At 44.3% G+C, this 21,588-nt stretch overlaps 2 protein-coding genes across 2 annotated transcripts; one reads left to right on the top strand and one right to left on the bottom strand.

Moving 5' to 3' along the window:
* Positions 1-7,304: 7,304 nt before the first annotated feature.
* Positions 7,305-7,763, top strand: LOC141129659 (histone H3). The gene has a single exon (XM_073617754.1). It carries the CDS (start codon positions 7,332-7,334, stop codon positions 7,740-7,742), a length of 411 nt encoding a protein of 136 aa, XP_073473855.1. The 5' UTR covers positions 7,305-7,331; the 3' UTR covers positions 7,743-7,763.
* A 1,511-nt stretch (positions 7,764-9,274) lies between these two features.
* On the bottom strand, positions 9,275-10,136 carry LOC141129658 (uncharacterized). The gene has a single exon (XM_073617753.1). It carries the CDS (start codon positions 9,971-9,973, stop codon positions 9,305-9,307), a length of 669 nt encoding a protein of 222 aa, XP_073473854.1. The 5' UTR covers positions 9,974-10,136; the 3' UTR covers positions 9,275-9,304.
* Between the last annotated feature and the right edge of the window lie 11,452 nt (positions 10,137-21,588).

Here is a 21,588-nt window from a genome sequence, read left to right as displayed (position 1 = left end):
CAAAAAATAAATTATGTTTTTAACTTGTAAACAACAAATCTCAAAAAGAGGCTTGGTCCTTAAGTGGTTAAAAAAAAAAAAAAACAAAAACAAAAACAAAAAAAAAAAACGTTTGGGCTGAACATTCACTTTGATTGCAATATGCACATCGTTTTTTTTTTTTTTTTTTTTACTCAATTGAACCTCTTTTTAACACTAACACTTTACGTTTGTAATCCCCCTAATGATGATAATACAATTATAAAAGCTTTCAGACAATGGGGGAATGATGGGAATAAAATGGTTTCCAGGATTGGCGATCATGTGTAAGTTCACCTATAAATGTGTAGATATTAGTAAAGGTGATAAAAATGTCCAATGCCCTAGGGACAATGTTCTACCTCTACTTGCTATAAAGGACTGTGTGCTGTCCGAGGTGATATAGTCATCAGATTTGTATGTAGCTGATACTTTGTGTTTATTTGTGTCATTTACCTATCAGGCAGCTTAGGGCTTTATCTTTGTACATTGATCTGCTGTTGATGATTGAAATAGATACAAATAGACAAAGATTTGACTGGGCTGATAGAGTAGATACAATGTTTCGTTTTCTTGCTTCTTTCCTCCATTGTGTTGTGGTTTAAGAACACCACGATTTTTTTAACTTGTCTTTTCAGATAAAGTAACAATGTAAGGCGGGAGATTGTGGATCTTTGATTGTAACAATGTGTGAGTGCGGCATAAGTGTTTATTCAGCTCTGCCACCTTGTGGTGATTTCTGGTAGAACACTGGGGGGTGTGTGTGCAGTGCAAGGCGATGAATAGAAGAATGTATACAGCCAGAAAGTGGAGATGATCTCCGCAATCCATAGAGAATCAGAATGGGAATAGAAGGAAGGTTTCTTCATCCCCCTCCCAATCTGACCGACCTACTCCTCATCTATAAAGATCCTTGTTATTAGGATTATTAAACTCCCACTGCTCTGATTGGCTCAGATTTCAAATTCCTGGTTTCAAATTTTCCCGCTTGAATAGTGAAGAACGTTACAGACAAATAATCAGCCCCTATTATACCGCCAAATCCGACACTGAGACCTGAGATCATCAGATGAGACATTTATCCAAGAAATATGATCAATGCTTTATGTCTGAAATGAATAAGAATGGATTCTGAAGATCACTGAATAATGTAAAACATTTCCATATGTTCTCTTCTATTTCAAGTCCTCCGAATGCAGAACATGATAGTGAGATGACTTCTCTCATAGATCTCTACCTTTCTATATGATGATGGGAAATCAAGTATTCCACGTTTCATCATTAGATCTGTATAGGATCATGGAACTGACCTCTATCAGATATGTACCAGTTACAGATCCCCCCCCCCCATATAGTAAAACTAGAATAATAAATAAAAAGGTGAAAGGACTGGCAGAAATCATGACATTGACATTTGTACAATGAATGAATAAAACAAATATTTCATGTCTGAAGAATCAGATCTGTCCCCTCTTAGAAACATTGATAACATTTTGCTGGTTTCTAGTTACAAAGTAAATGAAATTCTCTGCAGAATATTGGATGGCCGAGGCTCCTTTCTATCAGTTTTCCTTACTACCAAATGATAAAATATTCACCAGAAATATATAAAATGAAAAGATCGGAAGTGTAGGTCAAAAATGATGTATACAAGACATTATATATGCGTAATCCTTGTATACAGAAAAGTCCACTTTCAGATTACGGTAAAAAGCTCCCATGTATTCTCTAAGGAGCAACACTGACACCTAGTGGTTATAAAACTGCACGTCTTCTGTACGGGGATGTGGGAAGATCTACAATGTGATTGGATGGTTTGTTCCCACTAGCCGACTAGAATGGATGGGTCTAAATGGAAATAAGTGAAGAATTCACAAATAAAGGGAATGTAGAAAACTAGCTGATATTCGGATGGATTTATTCTCACTATAATACATCCTCAAATGAAGAACTTGCCATCAGATTGTACAAACCTCATTGTATAGATAATCTGTTAATTCTTCATTGATAACGGGTTAAGAATTGTGATAAAATGTGATGACAGCTCATTGATGGAAATGGTGGGTGGCTCTTAGAAGAGCCTTTGTGTCTTGTGTTGGGGTAATGATGATGATGATGGGGGGATTACTTGGCGCTGGTGTACTTGGTGACGGCCTTGGTGCCCTCGGAGACGGCGTGCTTGGCCAGCTCTCCGGGCAGGAGGAGGCGGACGGCGGTCTGGATCTCCCGGGAGGTGATGGTGCGGCGCTTGTTGTAATGAGCCAGGCGGGAAGCTTCGCCGGCGATGCGCTCGAAGATGTCATTGACGAAGGAGTTCATGATGCCCATGGCCTTGGACGAGATGCCGGTGTCGGGGTGCACCTGCTTGAGCACCTTGTACACGTAGATGGCATAACTCTCCTTCCTGCTCTTCCTCCGCTTCTTGCCGTCCTTCTTCTGGCTCTTGGTCACGGCTTTCTTGGAGCCCTTCTTGGGCGCCGGGGCTGACTTGGCTGGTTCAGGCATGATAAGGGTTAACGATATCTTCTCCGCTCTGTGAAGGAAAAATGTGCTGGAGCCGCCCTCATGTGCTGCTTATATAGGCGTCCTATGCAAATGAGCCTCATCCCTCTCCTCACTCTTCTATTGGAGGATTCAGTCATGTGATGGGAGGGACGTCATGCTTTCTTTCCTCCTCTACAGATTGGTTTAGAGACAAGTCAGGACACTATTGGCTGGATTCAAAGGTTACCAATCACAGCTTGTGACGTCAGAACACTGAGTGTATAAATGAAGGAGGGTGGCTATAGAGTACCATTCTTAAGTGAATATCCCGATCAACCAGTGACAATGTCAGGACGCGGCAAACAAGGAGGCAAGGTTCGGGCTAAGGCCAAGACCCGATCATCCCGGGCTGGTCTGCAGTTCCCAGTCGGTCGTGTTCACCGCCTGCTCAGGAAGGGCAACTATGCCGAGCGGGTCGGGGCCGGAGCTCCCGTCTATCTGGCCGCCGTGCTCGAGTATCTGACGGCTGAGATCCTGGAGCTGGCCGGCAACGCCGCCCGCGACAACAAGAAGACCCGCATCATCCCCCGACACCTCCAGCTGGCTGTCCGCAACGACGAGGAGCTCAACAAGCTGCTGGGCGGAGTCACCATCGCCCAGGGAGGAGTCCTGCCCAACATCCAGGCCGTGCTGCTGCCCAAGAAGACCGAGAGCCACAAGGCCGCCAAATCCAAGTAATAATCCCCGACAATTCCTCCACCTCTATTACCCAACACAACGGCTCTTTTCAGAGCCACCCACCTCTCCATACAAAGAGCCCGACATACATTGTTTTGTTTCCTATTCTCCGATGTGTGATTCATAGTTCACCCTAAAAGCAAACACGTTATATTCTTCACACTTCTTAAAGTAGGAAGATTCGGCCCCATTATACCTCTCCATAAAAAGACACACATACATTGTTATCGGGGGATCTGATTGTAAAAATTAGACAACCGAAAAGGATTTTCTTTTACATGTTGATAATAAGATGTGATCCGGACGGGAGAACAATGTGTCCGTAATAAGATAATGGTGAAATATTTGATATAGTAATGTGATCTCATTACAGGGACTTCATTCTCCTCCATCCTTTCTAGTAGTTCTGATGATCACAAATCATTCTCCCAACTGGAAAGGAGCCCACAGATCTCATCCCCTTCTTCACACCCCACAAGGAAATATTCGTTTCACCAAAAAAAAAAAAACTACTGGTTGTGGGGCAAAGAGCTCAAATTTTGCCCGCCAGAATTGTGAAGATCACAGACAAAAATTCACCCCTTTTCTACCGCCAGATCCGACATTTTAATTTCGGTTAGACGGGAATGACTTCTGATTAAATACTAAATCAAACATTTATATATGTTTTATTTTATTCCAAATCCTCGGAATCCACTACTACACACACAACGTTTATCTTCCTTTATGACGGAAAATAAAGCATTCATAATGACATACGTCACTGACCGATATTTCTTCTTCTCTTACATGTAGCGGTGACAGATTGTCCTCATATCACACCCCGAATCTGTCTATAGAGAAATGTCAGGTGACTGGCAGTAATCAGGACACCGCCAGATAAATATGTACAATCATTTCACAAAACACATTTTTCAGGTCTGATAAATCAGGTCGGTTTCCTGTTCAGATTCTAATAAGTGACATTGTCTGCAGAATACATTGTCGCGGCCCCGCCCCTTTGCATCCCCCCTCAGCCTTTTATACAGACATGGGGAGGGGGGGGGGTCCCAATAACAACTCCGAGTGACAAATGTGTAAAAGATGAGAACCACAGACAACACCAATCCGTTTGTATCGACTAAGGAAAGTGGTGTTAATTGGTGAACAACCTACCTGAAATATAATAAAAGTGACATAACGATATTGTAAGACAGATCTGTTGTTACATCTAAAGGAAATCATACAATCGGATTGCATGGTGTATGTTTAGCTAAAAGGAACTTCCTTTCACACACAGCAAAAATGTATCATTACAGGAGAAATCTATAGACAGCCCTTTGGATGAGAAGGTGGGTGGCCCTGAGAAGGGCCTTTGTGTAGATGAAGTGGGTAGTAGGGGTCTATGAGGGTTTAGCCTCCGAATCCGTAGAGAGTGCGGCCCTGGCGTTTGAGAGCATAGACGACATCCATGGCGGTGACGGTCTTCCTCTTGGCGTGCTCGGTGTAGGTGACGGCATCGCGGATGACATTCTCCAGGAAGACTTTGAGCACTCCGCGGGTCTCCTCATAGATGAGTCCGGAGATGCGCTTGACACCACCTCTGCGGGCCAAACGTCGGATGGCGGGTTTGGTGATGCCCTGGATGTTGTCCCGGAGCACCTTCCTGTGCCGCTTAGCGCCTCCTTTCCCCAGACCCTTCCCTCCTTTACCGCGACCAGACATGGCGACTCTTCCGTGTTACTAAGAAGAACTGAAATGGACTTATTGCCCGCCCTCCTTTTATAGAGACTGTGCGGACCTGATGGAAACCATCGTGAGAAAAGGCGGAGTCACACCCATTCTTTACACAGAATAAATGTGTTTTTCCATTTGTAAGGCTCCTAAACATTCTGCTGTTTTGAAAATGAAGGCAAGAGAATACATCTAGAGATGTGAAATATATTCTTGCTTATTAATGGATTTATAGGTATTCTTCTTCGGAGATTATACCGAAAATATCATTTTTTGGACTCCTGATAACAGAAACCACAATCACCAGATACTATTGTCAATAATAATGTCATATTTATAAAATAGTACTCTGAAAATGACAAATATACACTGATAACCCCTTGTTTTTTCCCCTGGTTGAAGCCTGAGCGGACCTGATAGGAGACTAACGGAAAAGGGGCGGGGCCACAGCGCGTTGGTTTTCTGCGGAGAATTTCACATTCTTAGAACTTTGTAAATATGTGGCAGATTTCATGTTACCGAGGGGGAACCCGATCTGGTTCTTCAGACATGAAATATTTACTTTATTCATTCAGTGTACATATTTATCTGTGTCATGGTTACTAACATGAATTGCACATTTCTTATTATACGTATCCTGGTTGTGATATGAGGGAAATCTTAACTGATACATGTCCAGAAAGAAAAAAATAAAACAATATCAGTCAGTGACATGAACATCATATTCTGTATGTAGCAGTGGTGAGATCCTGGATTCTGAGAACATATAGAAGTGTTTTTTCATGGTTCGGTAACAAACAGAATCTTTTCCTAATCATTCTGGACTAATGACATTAGAGTGCTAATCATATTCCTCCGATAAATGTCTCATCCGATCATCTCCTCGGCGTCGGATTTGGCGGTATAAGAGAGATGAATATATATCTGTAACGAACTACATAATTCCGGCGGGCAAATTTTGAAAACAGCCATTTTAAATCTGAATCAATCACCGCTGTGGGCGTTTCCTTCATCATCCAGTAATACTGCCTTCTTTTGAGGACTCCAAAGAAATGTATTCCGAGATCTCTCTATGTTTTCAGCCCAGAAAATACTTGCTCAGTATTCTGAAGTCAAATCAAAGACCAAAACAATCTGAAATTAATATTTCCAACGTATTTCTTGGTTAATGAATCCATGAATTGAATAAAGAATGAATGACACAAATTGCGGTATTTGATGATCCCCTTTCAGTCATTCCTCCTGGTTATACATTAAAATAGGGGTGCCGCCACTGCACCTTTCACTGGTGACTTTTCTATCCCATTAACTATATAAAGTCCCCACAATGATGCTCCGGTGTGTGTTCCTTCAGGCCATACACTACACCCATGTAAAAAAAAAAAAATACACTTTGATTAGGGTGGACCCCAGTTGTAAGGGAAGTTCACAGCAACATGAACAGATAAGGAGGAATGGGCCTTGATTAGAGTATAGGAATCAACATGGTCGCAAATCAGTTGTATTGTATCGAGATAGTGTGGATACACATGGCCCCTCTTAGATCGACCTAGGTGTCTTCTAAACAGTACCTATAGATATTTTAGCTGCCCAAAACATAACATATAGGATTCTGTGTATGTTTGGGATTGCTGTCAACCGGTTTGTAAATTAGGAGACCTATTTGAGCTTTTTTAGGGAATATTAACCATTGTTACCGCGTACATGGGGGACACCTCAGGGTACCCCTCTATTCACTTTTTTAGTCTCATTGGGTCACCATAACATAGAGAGGATTTCAGTGACAGACATCCTATGGGCTCTATAGTGGAGATGTCCACAGAAGACAGTGAAGGCGGAGATGTTCCCGGAATGACCTTTAGGTGGCAGAGTGGAACGATAGATGCGATGGAGTCCGGAGAGCAGAGAGCCTCAGCACCCCACAATCCCCCTGATCCCCATTACAGGGGACATGAAAAGTGTTCTTTATAAGTCAGATGTATACCGTGATCGGTGACCTATAAGAAGTGAGCATGGACGGATCCCCCTGATCCTTGTGCTGTGTATTTGGCGGAACAGACAACAGCTGCTCCGTGTGGAATCCCCGCTCACACTTTCTATTCTGTATAATAACCCACATCGAAGGAGTTCAGAGATCTCCGAGTATTGTGTGATGTGCTGAGACTTCACTTTGGATTTGAGAAAACAATAGCGATTTATTCCAATCATAGAACGTGCAGATCTAGGCGGGCAATTCAAAAAAAAGGCGCTTTTCAAGTGAACCAATGAGGAGGAGGAGTGTGCTCTCATTGTCCAATCAGAGGGCTGGGGTGTGTATAAATAGCGCTGCAGAGCGGCATAAGCTCATGTTCCTTGTATCAGCGAAGCATTGAGCAGTAATGGCGAGAACCAAGCAGACAGCCCGTAAGTCCACCGGAGGCAAAGCTCCCCGCAAGCAGCTGGCCACCAAAGCCGCCCGCAAGAGCGCCCCGGCCACCGGCGGAGTCAAGAAGCCTCACCGCTACAGGCCCGGCACCGTGGCTCTCCGAGAGATCCGCCGCTACCAGAAATCCACCGAGCTGCTCATCCGCAAGCTGCCCTTCCAGCGCCTCGTCCGAGAGATCGCCCAGGACTTCAAGACCGACCTGCGCTTCCAGAGCTCCGCCGTCATGGCTCTGCAGGAGGCCTCTGAGGCTTACCTCGTCGGACTCTTCGAGGACACCAACCTCTGCGCCATCCACGCCAAGAGGGTCACCATCATGCCCAAAGACATCCAGCTGGCACGCCGCATCCGCGGGGAGAGGGCATAGAGAGAGACACACACTCCGAACTACTACTAATCCCAACACAAAGGCTCTTTTCAGAGCCACCACATCCTCCTATACAAAGAGATCTATATACTCCATCATCACATCGACTACATGACAGGGAAATCCCTACAAGACATCCACACATCTCCCCACCTCCTTCCTCAATACATACAGACGTCTACATCCATTACATACTGATTAGGATTTACACTTTATTGATTTCTCTTTCTAGTAAATCAATTCTTTATGTCGGTGATCATTTGTTCTACTTTATGATTTATCTGAAGAAATTTGTATTCATGTTTGGTTAAGGGAAAAATTAATATTTGTACAATGGGCTCATGGGAATAAGAATTCTCCTTGAGTGCGGTGTGGATTGTCATTTATTGATACAATTCTTTCCAACATCATCAATCCATCACAAAGTAACAAATCATACTTCTTTTCCCGTACAATCTCCTCTGCTATTCCTCGACCTTGTACAATCATTCCCCGATATAGAGGGGGACATCTCCTGGACATCTTCCTGACTTCCCATTCATCAGCAGATTGGAACATATGGGGGGGGGGGTCGTCTCACTTCATCTCCTCTACTAGCACTGTGTGATCAGAGCTCTCTGCAGGTGCTGCACACATGGAGAGACTAGAAGGAAGAATTCATCCAGTATTGTGTGGAGAATCCGGGGAACTCCCCTGAACCCCCATTTCTTCACTGGTGTTTTATTATTCACCGCCGCCCATATGGGATCTAGATCGTTTTAGCAGCCCCTGATATCCATATGGGGGGTAAATCTAACTGAACTGGATATTTAGTAAGGAGTACATTGTCCACATAACACAATGATGTGCCTCTCTATTGGTTCCCCTCTAATGATCACGGAAGGATCTGCAGTCGCTGCGTTCCATATTGAAGTGTCAGAATTCCTTGTACAATGATCGTCTAGAAGAGGAAATGTTCATCCCCTCCTCCCCGGGGAGATCCCGCAGACAGTGTGCGGGAATTGTCTCCGATTTGCAGGTCTCCAATCCGCACTGCAGATGTTATATATCATTTTGTATCAGGGACGGATCTCTCGTTCAATATTTTTATTACGGTTTAAATGAGATATACTTAACAATCTCTAGGCTTATAGGTGGGAAACAATCAAATCATGAATAATAATTAAAAAAACGAGTATATAAGTCACTGCGTGTGCAACAGGAATGCTAATAATATAGATCCAACATTAGAACCCCCAAAACGTTGACCACCCATGATGGGCACAAACTGTAGATGGGTGGGGGCAAAGCTGTATAAATCGGGAATATTTACACCAAAATAATTTTAATATTATCAGGGACGGATGTCATGTGAAGAGTCCTGTGATCGGATCTCCCGCTGTATGAATACATGATTCTATAGAGGGGATTGGGTAAGGTGGTCACATTGCTCTGTATGGAGGACTTCTAATGCGGGCCCCCCCTGGTCGCTGTGTGTATGTAGAGCTCTGTCAGGAGGAGGTGGGTGGCTCTGAGAAGAGCCTTTGGGGGGTGTAGATGAAAGGAGGTCTCTCCGGCGGGGATTATTTCTTCTTTGGAGCGGCCTTCTTGGGCTTGGCTGCTGTCTTGGGTTTAGCCGCCTTCTTAGCCGGACTCTTGGCGACTTTTTTCGGCTTGGCTGCAGCTTTGGGCTTCTTGGGGCTCTTTGTCACCTTCTTGGCTTTGGCAGCTGCAGGCTTTTTTGCGGGTTTCTTGGCGGCCTTCTTGGGGCTCTTGGCTGCGGTGGGGGCTTTGGTGGTGGTCTTCTTCTTGGGGGACTTGGCTGGCTTCTTGGCGGCCGGCTTCTTGGGGGACTTGGCCGTAGCCGATGGCTTCTTGGTGCTTTTCTTGGCGCCTGCCGCCTTGTCCTCCTGCTTCTTGTTGATCTTGAAGGATCCGGAGGCGCCATGTCCTTTGACCTGGACGAGGGTCCCCTTAGTCACCAGCCCCCTGATGGCGATCTTGAGGCGGCTGTTGTTCTTGTCCACATCGTATCCTCCGGCGGACAGGACCTTCTTGAGGGCGGACAGGGAGACCCCGCTGCGCTCTTTGGAAGCGGCCACGGCTTTGACGAGGAGCTCGGACACGCTGGGACCGGACGGCTTCTTGCTGCCTTTCTTGGCTCCTCCGGCTGCCGCCTTCTTGGCCGGCTTCTTCTTGGCGGCGGGCTCCGCAGGAGGAGCGGCGGCTGGGGCGCTCTCAGTCTCCGTCATGATTCTGCAAATATTAGCACTGTAATAGATACATAGAATTGCATTTGTCGCTTTGGCTTATATAGAGACGTTCTGCACTGCTATTGGTCGGCAGAAAGCTTTAGTGCCTACTGCTATTGGTTGCAAATAAGACACGCCCACTGACTTTCACTCCCGAGTTGGGGAATCTTCTCTCTCTTGTTGTGTTTCCCGGGCAGAGAGAAAAACGACTTTTATTGGGAATAGAACGATGTCCGATCTTCATCGGGGACCCGATCTGCTCACTGGACTGTCACTTGTCGGGGGGTCACTTACAGCTGTCAGGAGCTGCTGAGGAGGCTGAACACAGAGGCTGCAAACACAGCCATCCTCCTGAGTGTGTGTCCCATTCTTCCTTCTATCTTGTTTTCTACACAAATTCTACCCAGAAAACAATCTTCTCACATCTCCCACTAGAATGATCTTCACAATAGATGAGTGAAGAGTGACCATCAGGAAACATTTCCCCCTAATACAGAACTCTGCTCATCTATAGCTGAGTAGAAGGAGCCTGGAACAAAAACATCAGCCGGTGACATGAGATCCTTGTGTGATGTGATGGCAGATATTGTTATACATACAAATGTCTCAGCTGATTACACAATGTCATGTTTTATGTGCTATGTATCATTATCTGGTCATCATGATACATAAAGTGTTATCCAGATACTTCGAGTAAGCCGATTGCTACATTTTGCTAAACAGCTACTCAGGAGGAACAATGTTTGTTTTGAATTCTTGTATCTCAAATTTCATTTCATGAGTTTATTGATCAAAGAACCAATCCATCAACATTTCATTCCCCAATTTAAACAATCAGTAATAAGAACTTTGCTGGTAATCATCATTTTAGCTATCTTATACAATCCGTACCCTGGAAGAGGGCCTATGCCTACTGAGAAGAGTGGCATATACAGCCTACAACTGAACAAGCATCCTTTCCATCATGCTCATGTCCAATGAAAACTGACTGGTCTCTCCAAAATACTTGACCAGGATCCTCCTGATGGCTGTTTTTGCTCCTATGTACCCACTTTAAGCTGGGAGACTGCGGCATATTGTTTGTCTTTCTTTTTTTTTCCTAGCTACCTACCTACACATTGTTGTCCAGATCCACACCGTACTGATCTGGAATGTTTCTTTGCACCCCAATTATTTAGCACTTATATTCTAACAGTCCATAGTTCTCAATTTTATAAGATACTTTTTTTTATCAACCCACGGATACCCTTCAACGACCCCTCTAGCCACTTCTGGACCGCCGCACGCCAATATACATCCTAACTTTGAAGAGGAATATTGTTGTTATGGCAGCAGCTAGCTGCCATAACCCCGGTATTCTCTTCTTCGGCCGGCGGCTCGCTTTCCGATAATAGTGGTCTCTGCGGCAGATTTACTTTTATCGGTGGCGGGAGAGGGGGCCCCCCTCCCGCCACGCTGGTGCCCTCCGTCGGCAGTGGTGGAGGCGATCGGATGCTGTCCCTTGTGTGCCATGGAGATGAGTGAGGGGAAGATGAACCCCACCCGTCTCCATACTATTGTAGGGTGGAAGCGAAGTCAAAACGTCACTTCTGCCCATAGCTCATAAAAGGGACTTTTTTGTTCTTTAAGTGACTTTTTTTTTTTTTTTTTTTATCGCATTTTTGTGTAAATATGAGATCTGAGGCCTTTTTGACCCCAGATCTCATATTTAAGAGGTCCTGTCATGCTTTTTTTTTTTTTTTTTCTATTACAAGGGATGTTTTCATTCCTTGTAATAGGAATACAAGTGACCCCCCCCAGTTCGGGTTGCAGCAGAACATGCAAACAGACCTAAAATGTGTGTGATCACACGAACCCCGTTAAAGTCTATGGGACTCGAACGTGAAACATCAAAAGTGCTAATTTTAAAGGCTAATATGCAAGTTATTGTCATAAAAAAGTGTTTGGGGACCTGGGTCCTGCCCCAGGGGACATGTATCAATGCATTTTTTTTATTTTTTTTTAAACGGCAGTTTTTTCGGGAGCAGTGCTTTTAATAATGCTTAAAGTGAAACAATAAAAGTGTAATATTCCTTTAAATATCTGCCTGGGGGGTGTCTATAGTATGCCTGTGAAGTGGCACAATTTCCCTGTGTTTAGAACAGTACCACAGCATAATGACATTTCTAAAGGGAAAAAAAAAGTCATTTAAAACTGCTTGCGGCTGTAATGTAATGTTGCCCCCCCCCCCAGCCCATTACCAGGCCCTTTGGGTCTGGTATGGATATTAAGGTGAACCCCGCTATCTAATTAAAAGAAAAAAAAAATAAAAAATTGTGAGTCCCACAGGCCCTATATACTCTGAACAGCAGCAGTATACAGGCGGTCCCCGGGTTACAAACAAGATAGGGACTGTAGGTTTGTTCTCGAGTTGAATCTGTTTGTAATTTGGAACAGCTACATTTTGTAAGTGTAGCTCCAGCTAAAAAATCTATTTTTAAGCTTTTTGAATAACATGGGGAAGGGTTATCATCACCCCTGTAACATTTGTTTTGCTGTCTGTGCCCCTGTTCAGAAGATTTCACCTCACTTTCTGTCCCAATGACAATTGGATTTTGAAACTTTTGGGTCATTAGGGAAACAAGGATTGGTGATAAAGCATGAGTGGTGACATCTTTTTCCCATATTAATTCTTACAGGAGAGAATTTCTCTTCCTAGGGGTAGATTTCCTCTCACTTCCTGTTGTCTCATTCCATTTCTAAGTAGGAGTTGTTTGTAAGTCGGATGTTTGAAAACATGGGACCTCCTGTATATACTATACGGCCTGCCCTATACACTCTGCGGAAATTTGGGCCTTTGGTGCTGGTGGTACCAGAACATTGTAAGCCCTCACAGTTACTCCTGGTGGACGCTGGAAAGGGCCCTGCTGTGAAATATTATATCAATAATTGTAATTACAAAAATTGGGCCAAGGCAGTGGTGGTGGTGGTGGTTGTGGTGGTACAACACTGTAAAGCCTCACAGATACTTTTGTTGAGCGCAGGAACAGGCCCTGCTGTGAAATATTAGATCAAAAATTGTAATTTTTTGCAAAGTAGATGTAACAATGACAATGTATACATAACATACAACACAATACTCCTCAATGACTAAGGCAGCCAATGGAAGGAAATACATTGGATGAACAAAATATCTCTTACAAGGGGGATATAACAATGCAGCCCTGGTACATTTAAAGACGTAACCTTATAGTGCACACTATGCACCTTCCTCTTATGTAATTGGAAGATCTTGCTAGGAAGAAGAGGAGATAGGAATACCAGGGGCCCTAGACAAGATAAAAATAAATAAATCAATAATTCACAGTGTGTAGAACCTTTAATCTCAGGGTATAATGTTACTCTCAGGACATGCATTATAACTTATACTGTCTGTTAATCCTTCCGAAGAGGGTTCCCCCAGAATAAATAAGTCGCCAGGCAGGAGGGGGCAAAACGCTCCGACCTCCCGCGCCTGTTGTTCAGTTTGGCTGGGAACCTAAGTATTTTACCACATAAGATGGACAGCCTGAGAGGAATTTCAACAGGGATGCTCCCCCCGAGCAGTCCCCCAAGATCATCACCCCACCCCAATGGGAACACACTGTGGGGTGTGAGAGCACCAGGAGCCCTCCCGGGTGAGGCAACCCCTTATCACCCATCGGTTCCCCTGGGGAGCCGCTCCCGCCAGGAAGATCCCCAGGCGTTGCAACCCCAGGATGGAGCCAACGGTCTCATTGCCCGGGTTAGAGAAATAAAAGTGACTGGCTGTCCCCTATGCTAGGTTACCAAACTAACAGTTGAGGACAATCTATGTAAGGCTTATGGAAAGATCTAAGCCTTGTAAAACTCAAATCTGATGTTAGAGAGTGTGAGGAAGAAGAGGGGAAAGAGAGTGAAAGAGGAGCAAGAAGGAGGAAGAAAGAAGAGGGAAGAGGAAGGGAGTTGGGGTGAGGTATGTGAGGAAGGAGTGTAGTCTCGTTGAACTCCCCCCTACGTTAGCAGATGACCTGGGTAAAGTGGGACTCGGACATACTTGGCCCAAGGTTCCCAGATCCCTTCAAAGCGTTGGACCGTATCACGCAGTTTTGCCACCATTTGTTCCTGTGACATTATCCACAAAATCTTCCGCTTGGTGGCCGAAATGGACACTGAGGGGTTTTTCCAGGCTTTCGCTAGTGTGATTTTGGCTCCCAAACACATAAAGAAGATAAGTTGTTGTGTGGTTTTAGGTGTGTTGTGTACTTTGCGGTTTAGCAGGATGTATGTGGGGTCCTGTGGTACATCTATCCCAGAGACTCTCCGCAGAAGATGGAGAAATTAATTCCAGTAGCTCCGTATGCGGGGGCACGTCCACCAGATATGATGCATCGTGCCCATATGACCACAGCCTCTGTAACATAGAGGGGAGGAGTCTGGGAATATCCTAGAGAGCCTGGCTGGGACATAGTACCATTTAGTGAAAACTTTAATGTTAGCCTCTATCAAAGCAATATTTAAGATACCTTGATCTGCTGAAGGCTTGGAACCACATGTCAGGATCCCACTGGATGTCCAGGTCCAACTCCCAGGATTGTGCGTATGCCGGGATGTCTGTCCTATCTGCCAGGGAAAGGTAGATAATGGAGATCCCACCTTTTTGTGAGACTATCGAGGAGCACCATTGTTCATCCATCGTGACCTTAGGAGTGTTTAATTTGTCAGTCCAAAGAGAGCAAAGGAAGTGCTGTATTTGCGACAGTCTGAATGTTTCTGAGGCTGGCATTTCCAGTGTACTCAGGCAATGGCCCAATGAAATAGGGCCGTTAGGTGTAAAGAAATAGCCTATCCTGAAGAGGCCTTTGTTCAGCCACCAATGAAATGCATATATATTCATCCCAGGGGGAAAGTCGGGGTTGTGAAACAGGTGTGTGAGAGGCCTTAAGGGAGATATCAAGTTGGCATTTTTTGTGTAATTGATCACAGAGGGTTAAGGAGTGAGTTAAGGTAGGGGCTAAAATAGCCGGTCTATGTTTAGGAGGTCTCCATGCTAAAAAGTTGAGTGTGGGGGGCGGAGCTTGCCGCGGATGAAGATGGACGCTCACTAATGGAGCTCCACAGCGCTCGGGAACACACCGGCGCACATCGCCTGGCCAAACAAGCTAATCCAGCCCAATACACCCAGCGGACCTGCAGCACAGTCCGGGGACCCGATCGATCATGCCCCGACGCCAAAAAGACAACCGGAGGCCGCAAAAACTCACGGAATATTATCCGCTCGGGCCTAAGCAAGATGGCGGCGGCGGGTCAGCAGCGCGAGGTATGTCCAGTACTCCCTTATACGATCCAGGCAAGGGTAATCCCTTTCAGCTGTTTTCTTTCTATGTTAACCGTTATGTATGTCCACAGCAGCAAAAATTACTAAACACCTATCTACCCGCTCAAGACCACCCTCAGAAGAACTACAGACGCAAACGACCCATCCTACTTCGGATATGGCTCAGCATCATCGATCCTTGGACCACATGTAAGTGTTATCAACACATTCTACCTAACACTCTTCAATCTGATCCTATACCATGACCATTACCTTCTTAACAATTAATGCCAGGGGTTTGAACCACCCTGCAAAGTGCAGTTCCATGTGGAGAGAAGCCAACCAACACAATGCTGATGTCATATGCGTGCAGGAGACACACTTCAAAAAACAAACCCAACCCCTTTGCTCTCACCCCAAATTCCCATATACCTTCTTTTCAAGTTCAGAAGCAAACACTTCTTTACGGTATTTACGGCAATAAAAGACACTGTAGCCTTTTGCCTTCATAAGGAAGTTCAGGACACGCAAGGTAGATACCACATTCTGATTTGCGATCTCAATAACACTACCTATACATTGGTGAATGTCTACGCCCCAAACACCCATCAGATCTGCTTCCTACATAAACTTATGAAAAAGATCTCACGAGTGCAGAGAGGCCACTTGCTCCTATGTGGAGATTTCAATCTACCTCCCGACCCTGAAATGGATTCTAGCTCACAAAACACCAAGAAAACTCAGATCCTACAACCAATACTGAGAAGTTATGACCTATACAACGCATGGAGATGTCTTAATGCTACAGAAAAGGACTTTTCTTTCTTTTCAAATAGTCACAAAATTTACACACGACTTGATCTTTTTTTGATAGATAAAGGGTTACTAACCAAAGTCAAATCCTCTGCGATTAATGGTATCACTTGGTCGGATCATGCCTCGGTGTCGCTGCTGGTGGATGATGCTTCTAAAAACAACCCTACTTATATCTGGAGATCCAACCCGCGGCTATTCCAGGATGATTCGTCCAAGGAGATATTGCAGAAGGATTTCATTGAGTTTTTTGAACATAATGTAAATTCAGTAACTAATCCATTTGTGACATGGAACACACATAGAGCGTTCATGAGGGGTCTCCTCATCAAAATGGGGGCAAGGGCTAAGAGAATGAGGGGGCAGCGTATATTGGATGTCTCTAGACAAATTCAAACACTGGAAACCCAGAACAAAGCAAATTTTTCCCCTGTCCTATCAGACCAATTAACCAAACTGAGACTTGATCTCCGACTTATACTACTGGAGGATTTTGAAAAATCCTCTAGGAGGTTGAAAATGACATATTATGCAAACGGTAACAAAGCAGGGAAATTAATAGCAGATAGACTACGAGGACAGAGACATAAAACTAAACTCCCCTACATTATACATCCAGAAACTCAAACTAAATTGCACCATCCCCAGGCTATAGCTGATGCCTTTAGTACCTATTATAGTTCTTTATATAACCTGACAAAAGACCCAAACACAATTCAACCACTATCTCACACTATCTCTGAATTTCTTAGCACGCTAAAACTTCCCCAAATCACAGATACACAAAACACAGCATTAAATTCTCCATTCACAGCACAAGAAATTTCACAAGTGATTGACTCACTCCCAAACAATAAATCTCCTGGACCGGACGGTTTCACAGGTGAATATTTCCAGACGTTTAGAGACATCCTAACTCCTAGACTCACAGAGATTTATAACCAAGCTGCCTCCTCCTCCTCTTTTCCACCTGAAATGTTAAAAGCAATGATTGTGGCGTTGCCGAAACCGGGGAAAGACCCTAATACACCTCAAAATTTTCGTCCAATATCGTTACTCAACAACGACCTTAAAATGTACTCTAAATTGCTAGCTAACAGGTTGGTAGATCTCCTCCCATCGTTGATCCACCCAGATCAATCTGGTTTTACTAAAGGCCGCCAAACGGCGGACGCAACCAGACGCCTACTTAACTTCATACTCATAGCCAACAAAAGAGGAACGCCTTCTCTGCTCCTTGCTTTGGATGCAGAGAAGGCGTTCGATAGGATTTGTGTAATTGGGTGCTTTTGATTTATTTTGTTTGTTGCTCTTCTTGCTTGACACCGTTTGCCATTCATAGTGGCTATTTAGTTTTGCAGGGGGAGAGGGGCCTGCAGGTGCATTATCAGGTAGTATGTCCAGGGATCTGAGTAGCTGGAGTCCCTCTTCCACATCTGTAACTACTGTGGTGTTACCATCATGAGTCACCGTTAATTTGACCGGGTACCCCCAGCGGTATACGATATTATGGTTGCGCAAGGCTTTGGTCACTGGTAATAAAGCTTTACGTTTTTGCATTGTGAATTGTGAAAGATCTGCAAATAGTTGAATATGCGCAAATCTTTCTGGTGGATGTTGGTTTTTGTGGAATGCGGCCATAAGTTGTTCCTTGGTTTGATAAAAGTGTACCCGCATCAGGACATCTCTGGGTATGTTATCTGGGAGATGTGACGGTTTTGGCAGTCTGTGAATGCGGTCAATTTGAATTTCAGATTCTGAAATGGTGGGTAAGAAGGTCACGAGTAAGTCTCTGGCATACTGTTGAAGTTGTGGGGGAAGAATAGTTTCGGGGACCCCCCCCGTAGCTTAACATTATTTCTTTGTGACCTATCTTCAAGGTCAGCGACCTTTGACCTCAGCCATGCAATCTCATCAGAGTGATCATTGTGGGCATCAATTAGGGTGTTGTGGGATGAAGCAAAGTCCCCCATTTTATCCTCTATATGATTTACTCTCCCTCCCAGGGTTCCCAGTTCTGTTTTAAAGTTGTTAACACATTGCAACATGTCTGTGTGCATAGAACTGCGGAGGGAGACGAGCATATCTTTGAGCATGGTGTCAGACACAGGCTTACCCATTGTGGGGAAATGCTGTAAACGGATCCACCAGCTCCCTGGTATCCTCCATGGATTCTTGTGTCATGCTTCCTGGCTGGATGTCCTCCTCCAGACGTGGCTTTGATTTGGCTGGGCTGCAGGAGAGAGGTGTGGAGGCATCCGGAGACCTGTGGATCAGGCCTGTTTGTGAGCCTGGGCTTGAGGCCTGAGACCGCGAGCTGCCTGTGGGGGAAAGAGAGTCGCTCCCTGCACTGGCGCCATTTTGGGCACGATCGCGGTCTTTCGGCTGGAAGAAATCTTGTAGTTTCTTCAGCTGTGCTGCGTCTTTCCTCTTGCGGGTCATCTGGGCGAGTCGGCGGTGGTGTTATGCAGTCTGTAAAGACAGATAGTGAGTCGGTGTTGTCCCAATAGTCGGTGGTTCCCTCAGCTGGAGCGGAGCTGCGGAGTTACACAACCATTCAGCTGTGCGGTAGCCACGCCCCCCCCCCCCCCCTGCGTTCGATAGGATTCACTGGATGTACCTAGAACAAGTTCTGAACAAATTTGGTTTTCATGGCCAGATATATCAAGCCATTATGGCCCTTTATACCCAACCATCAGCACAAGTTTATGTATCAGGCACACTATCTACCCCGTTCACGATAACAAATGGTACCCGCCAGGGTTGTCCTTTATCGCCCCTAATTTTTAACTTACTGATGGTACCCCTGGCAACCTACATTCGCCAACATCCAAAAATTAAAGGGATCACAATTGGAGGTAGAATGCATACCATTAGCTTATTCGCGGATGACGTCATCCTGATACTTACCGATGTGAAGTCTTCCCTGGCCTCGGTTCACCAAACCCTGCAGTTATTTAACGCGATCTCATATTACAAAGTTAACGAAAACAAATCGTATCTATTGGGATTAGGCCTATCTGACACTATGAAACAACATATAAGTGATAATTTCCCATACATGTGGAACGAGAAAGGTATATCATATTTAGGTATTACTCTCACAACTACAATCTCCAATCTAGTTAGAGAAAATTATAACCCATTCCTGCAATCTCTGAAAGCCAAACTAGATAAACTAAAGCGGTTTGAACTATCTTGGACAGGGAGGTTAGCTGCATTTAAAATGCAAATCTTGCCACAATTCTTATATCTTTTCAGAACTTTACCTATACCGGTTCCTAAACCCTTCTTCCAACAAGCACAATTTGAGATAGATAGGTATTTATGGGTTGGGAAAAAAGCACGATGTGCATTCAATAAACTTACTAAAACCAAACAAGCGAGGGGAATAGGTCATACAATGATTAAAGATTACTATGTGGCTACCATATTGGCTCAGGTGAAGGATTGGTTCCCTTCCCATAATAATACCCTATGGACAGAAATAGAGCAGTCTCAAATCAAAGGAGGAAATCTGTACAATTATCTAATTACCGGCCCACACCAGTTACATAAACCATTTTCTCATTCCCCTACCATTCAAGCTTCGGCCGAAGCATGGCATTATCTCCTTAAACATATAACACATGAAGGAGCTCAAATTCCATTAAAATTCCCAATTAATGCTCTAGAATTCATTATACCAGACATATCATTAGCTAACTGGGGCTCCAGAGGAGAAATACTACTTGAAGACCTTTTAATTGGACCTTCAATTAAAACATTTAGAACACTACAGATCGAATATGATATCCCAGAATCTGATTGCTATAAGTACATCCAAATATCCCATTTATTGGGGAAAAAAAGAAGTGACCTTTTTACTTACCTACCCTGGCGAATTGTTGCCTTTCTTACACATAATAGCACAAAAATCAAAGGAACAGCATTGTTTTACAAATTCCTACAGAATAAACATTCTTTCAGTAAAACCACTAATATAACAGCATGGGAGAAAGACTTTGGGAAAGATTATACAGAAGACCAATGGAAAAAAGCCCTTTAATGTCACATATACGTCTACAAGAAGTGCCAACCTATGGGAATTGCACCACAAAATACTTCTGAGGTGGTATCTTACCCCTTATCGCATCTCAAAGTTTGCCCCGGATGCCTCACCGGAATGCTGGAGGAAATGTGGGAAGACAGGCACACTTTTACATGTGCTGTGGTCATGTCCATGCATCCAGAGGTTTTGGATGCTTATATTTCAGATGATAAAACAAGTCACAGGTGTGGAAGTGGCGGGTTCCCCGGGTATGGCACTCCTTTCATTGGAAATTGATTCCATTCCAGCGCCTTTTAGACCACTAGTATCACACTTACTGATTGCAGCTAGACTCACTATAGTACGTCACTGGAAAAATATTGACCCACCTCCCATAACAGAAACCCTACAAATAATAAATACACATAGGATGTATGAAATACAATTCGCTTGGAGTCTAGGTAACCAGGCAAAAATTTCTAAAATATGGAATCCCTGGCTAACATGGTACCCACACAACATGGGTCTCAGATTTTTTGGGAAACGTTAAATAAAAATCCTATAGTTTGATACGCTTATCTAATCTTTATATATTGGCTGCTCAATGGACATACTATATTATTATAGGTTTATCTCAGTTAATATTCCTTATATCTTCTTTCATATTTTTTCGTTTTTTTTTTTTTTTGTCAAGTACAACTCTAATATCAACACAATGTCAAGAGGGAATACAGTGTAAACAATTATGGATTTCCATTAATACGACTCGACCCACATGAAAATCTTTGTATACTTCCAATGTCTGTGGCCAAAGAGGAGAAAACAAACAGGGTAGTTTTGTGGCGGAGTGTGACTCCCCGCTTTCCTGGACACAGATAGCTCCCATGTGGGGTGTCCTGGGGGTGGGGGAGAAGCATCCGGTACCGACATATAGAAACGTGGCTACAGTTCATGATGTAATTATAATTGCAAGAATATGTTTACTCATATCTCATGTGTACCCTACTCGACAAAAAATGCTGATTACAATGTACTTGAATATTCTTCATGTTATCCTTGTAAATCTTGTTAAAACTTGAATAAAAACATATTGCAATTAAAAAGTTGAGTGTGAAATGTGGGACAGATTGCCTGCCAAGGGAGATCCAAGTCCTCCTCTTCCTCCCGCTGTTTTGCCTCAAGTGCCCTCTCCATTATTCCACGAAGCGTGTGCTCCAACAGGAAGACAAGAGGGAAAGTATCACTGATGCATGCACTGTCACTGCTCACCATCCTCGTGGCCTCCTCAAATGGTGGCAGGACAGTGCATGCATCCGTGATCAGTAGCCACTGGTGTGACAAAAAAAGCCAAGCTCCCCTGACCCTGTCCTGGTGCCATACTCACACAGGTACTCATTGATGGCCCTCTGCTGTGTGTGCAGCCGCTGCAGCATTGCCAACGTCGAGTTCCACCTGGTG

Source organism: Aquarana catesbeiana, linkage group LG02 (assembly GCF_042186555.1).
Source record: "Aquarana catesbeiana isolate 2022-GZ linkage group LG02, ASM4218655v1, whole genome shotgun sequence".
NCBI lineage: Eukaryota > Metazoa > Chordata > Amphibia > Anura > Ranidae > Aquarana > Aquarana catesbeiana.
This window is presented reverse-complemented; position numbering and strand designations above follow the sequence as displayed.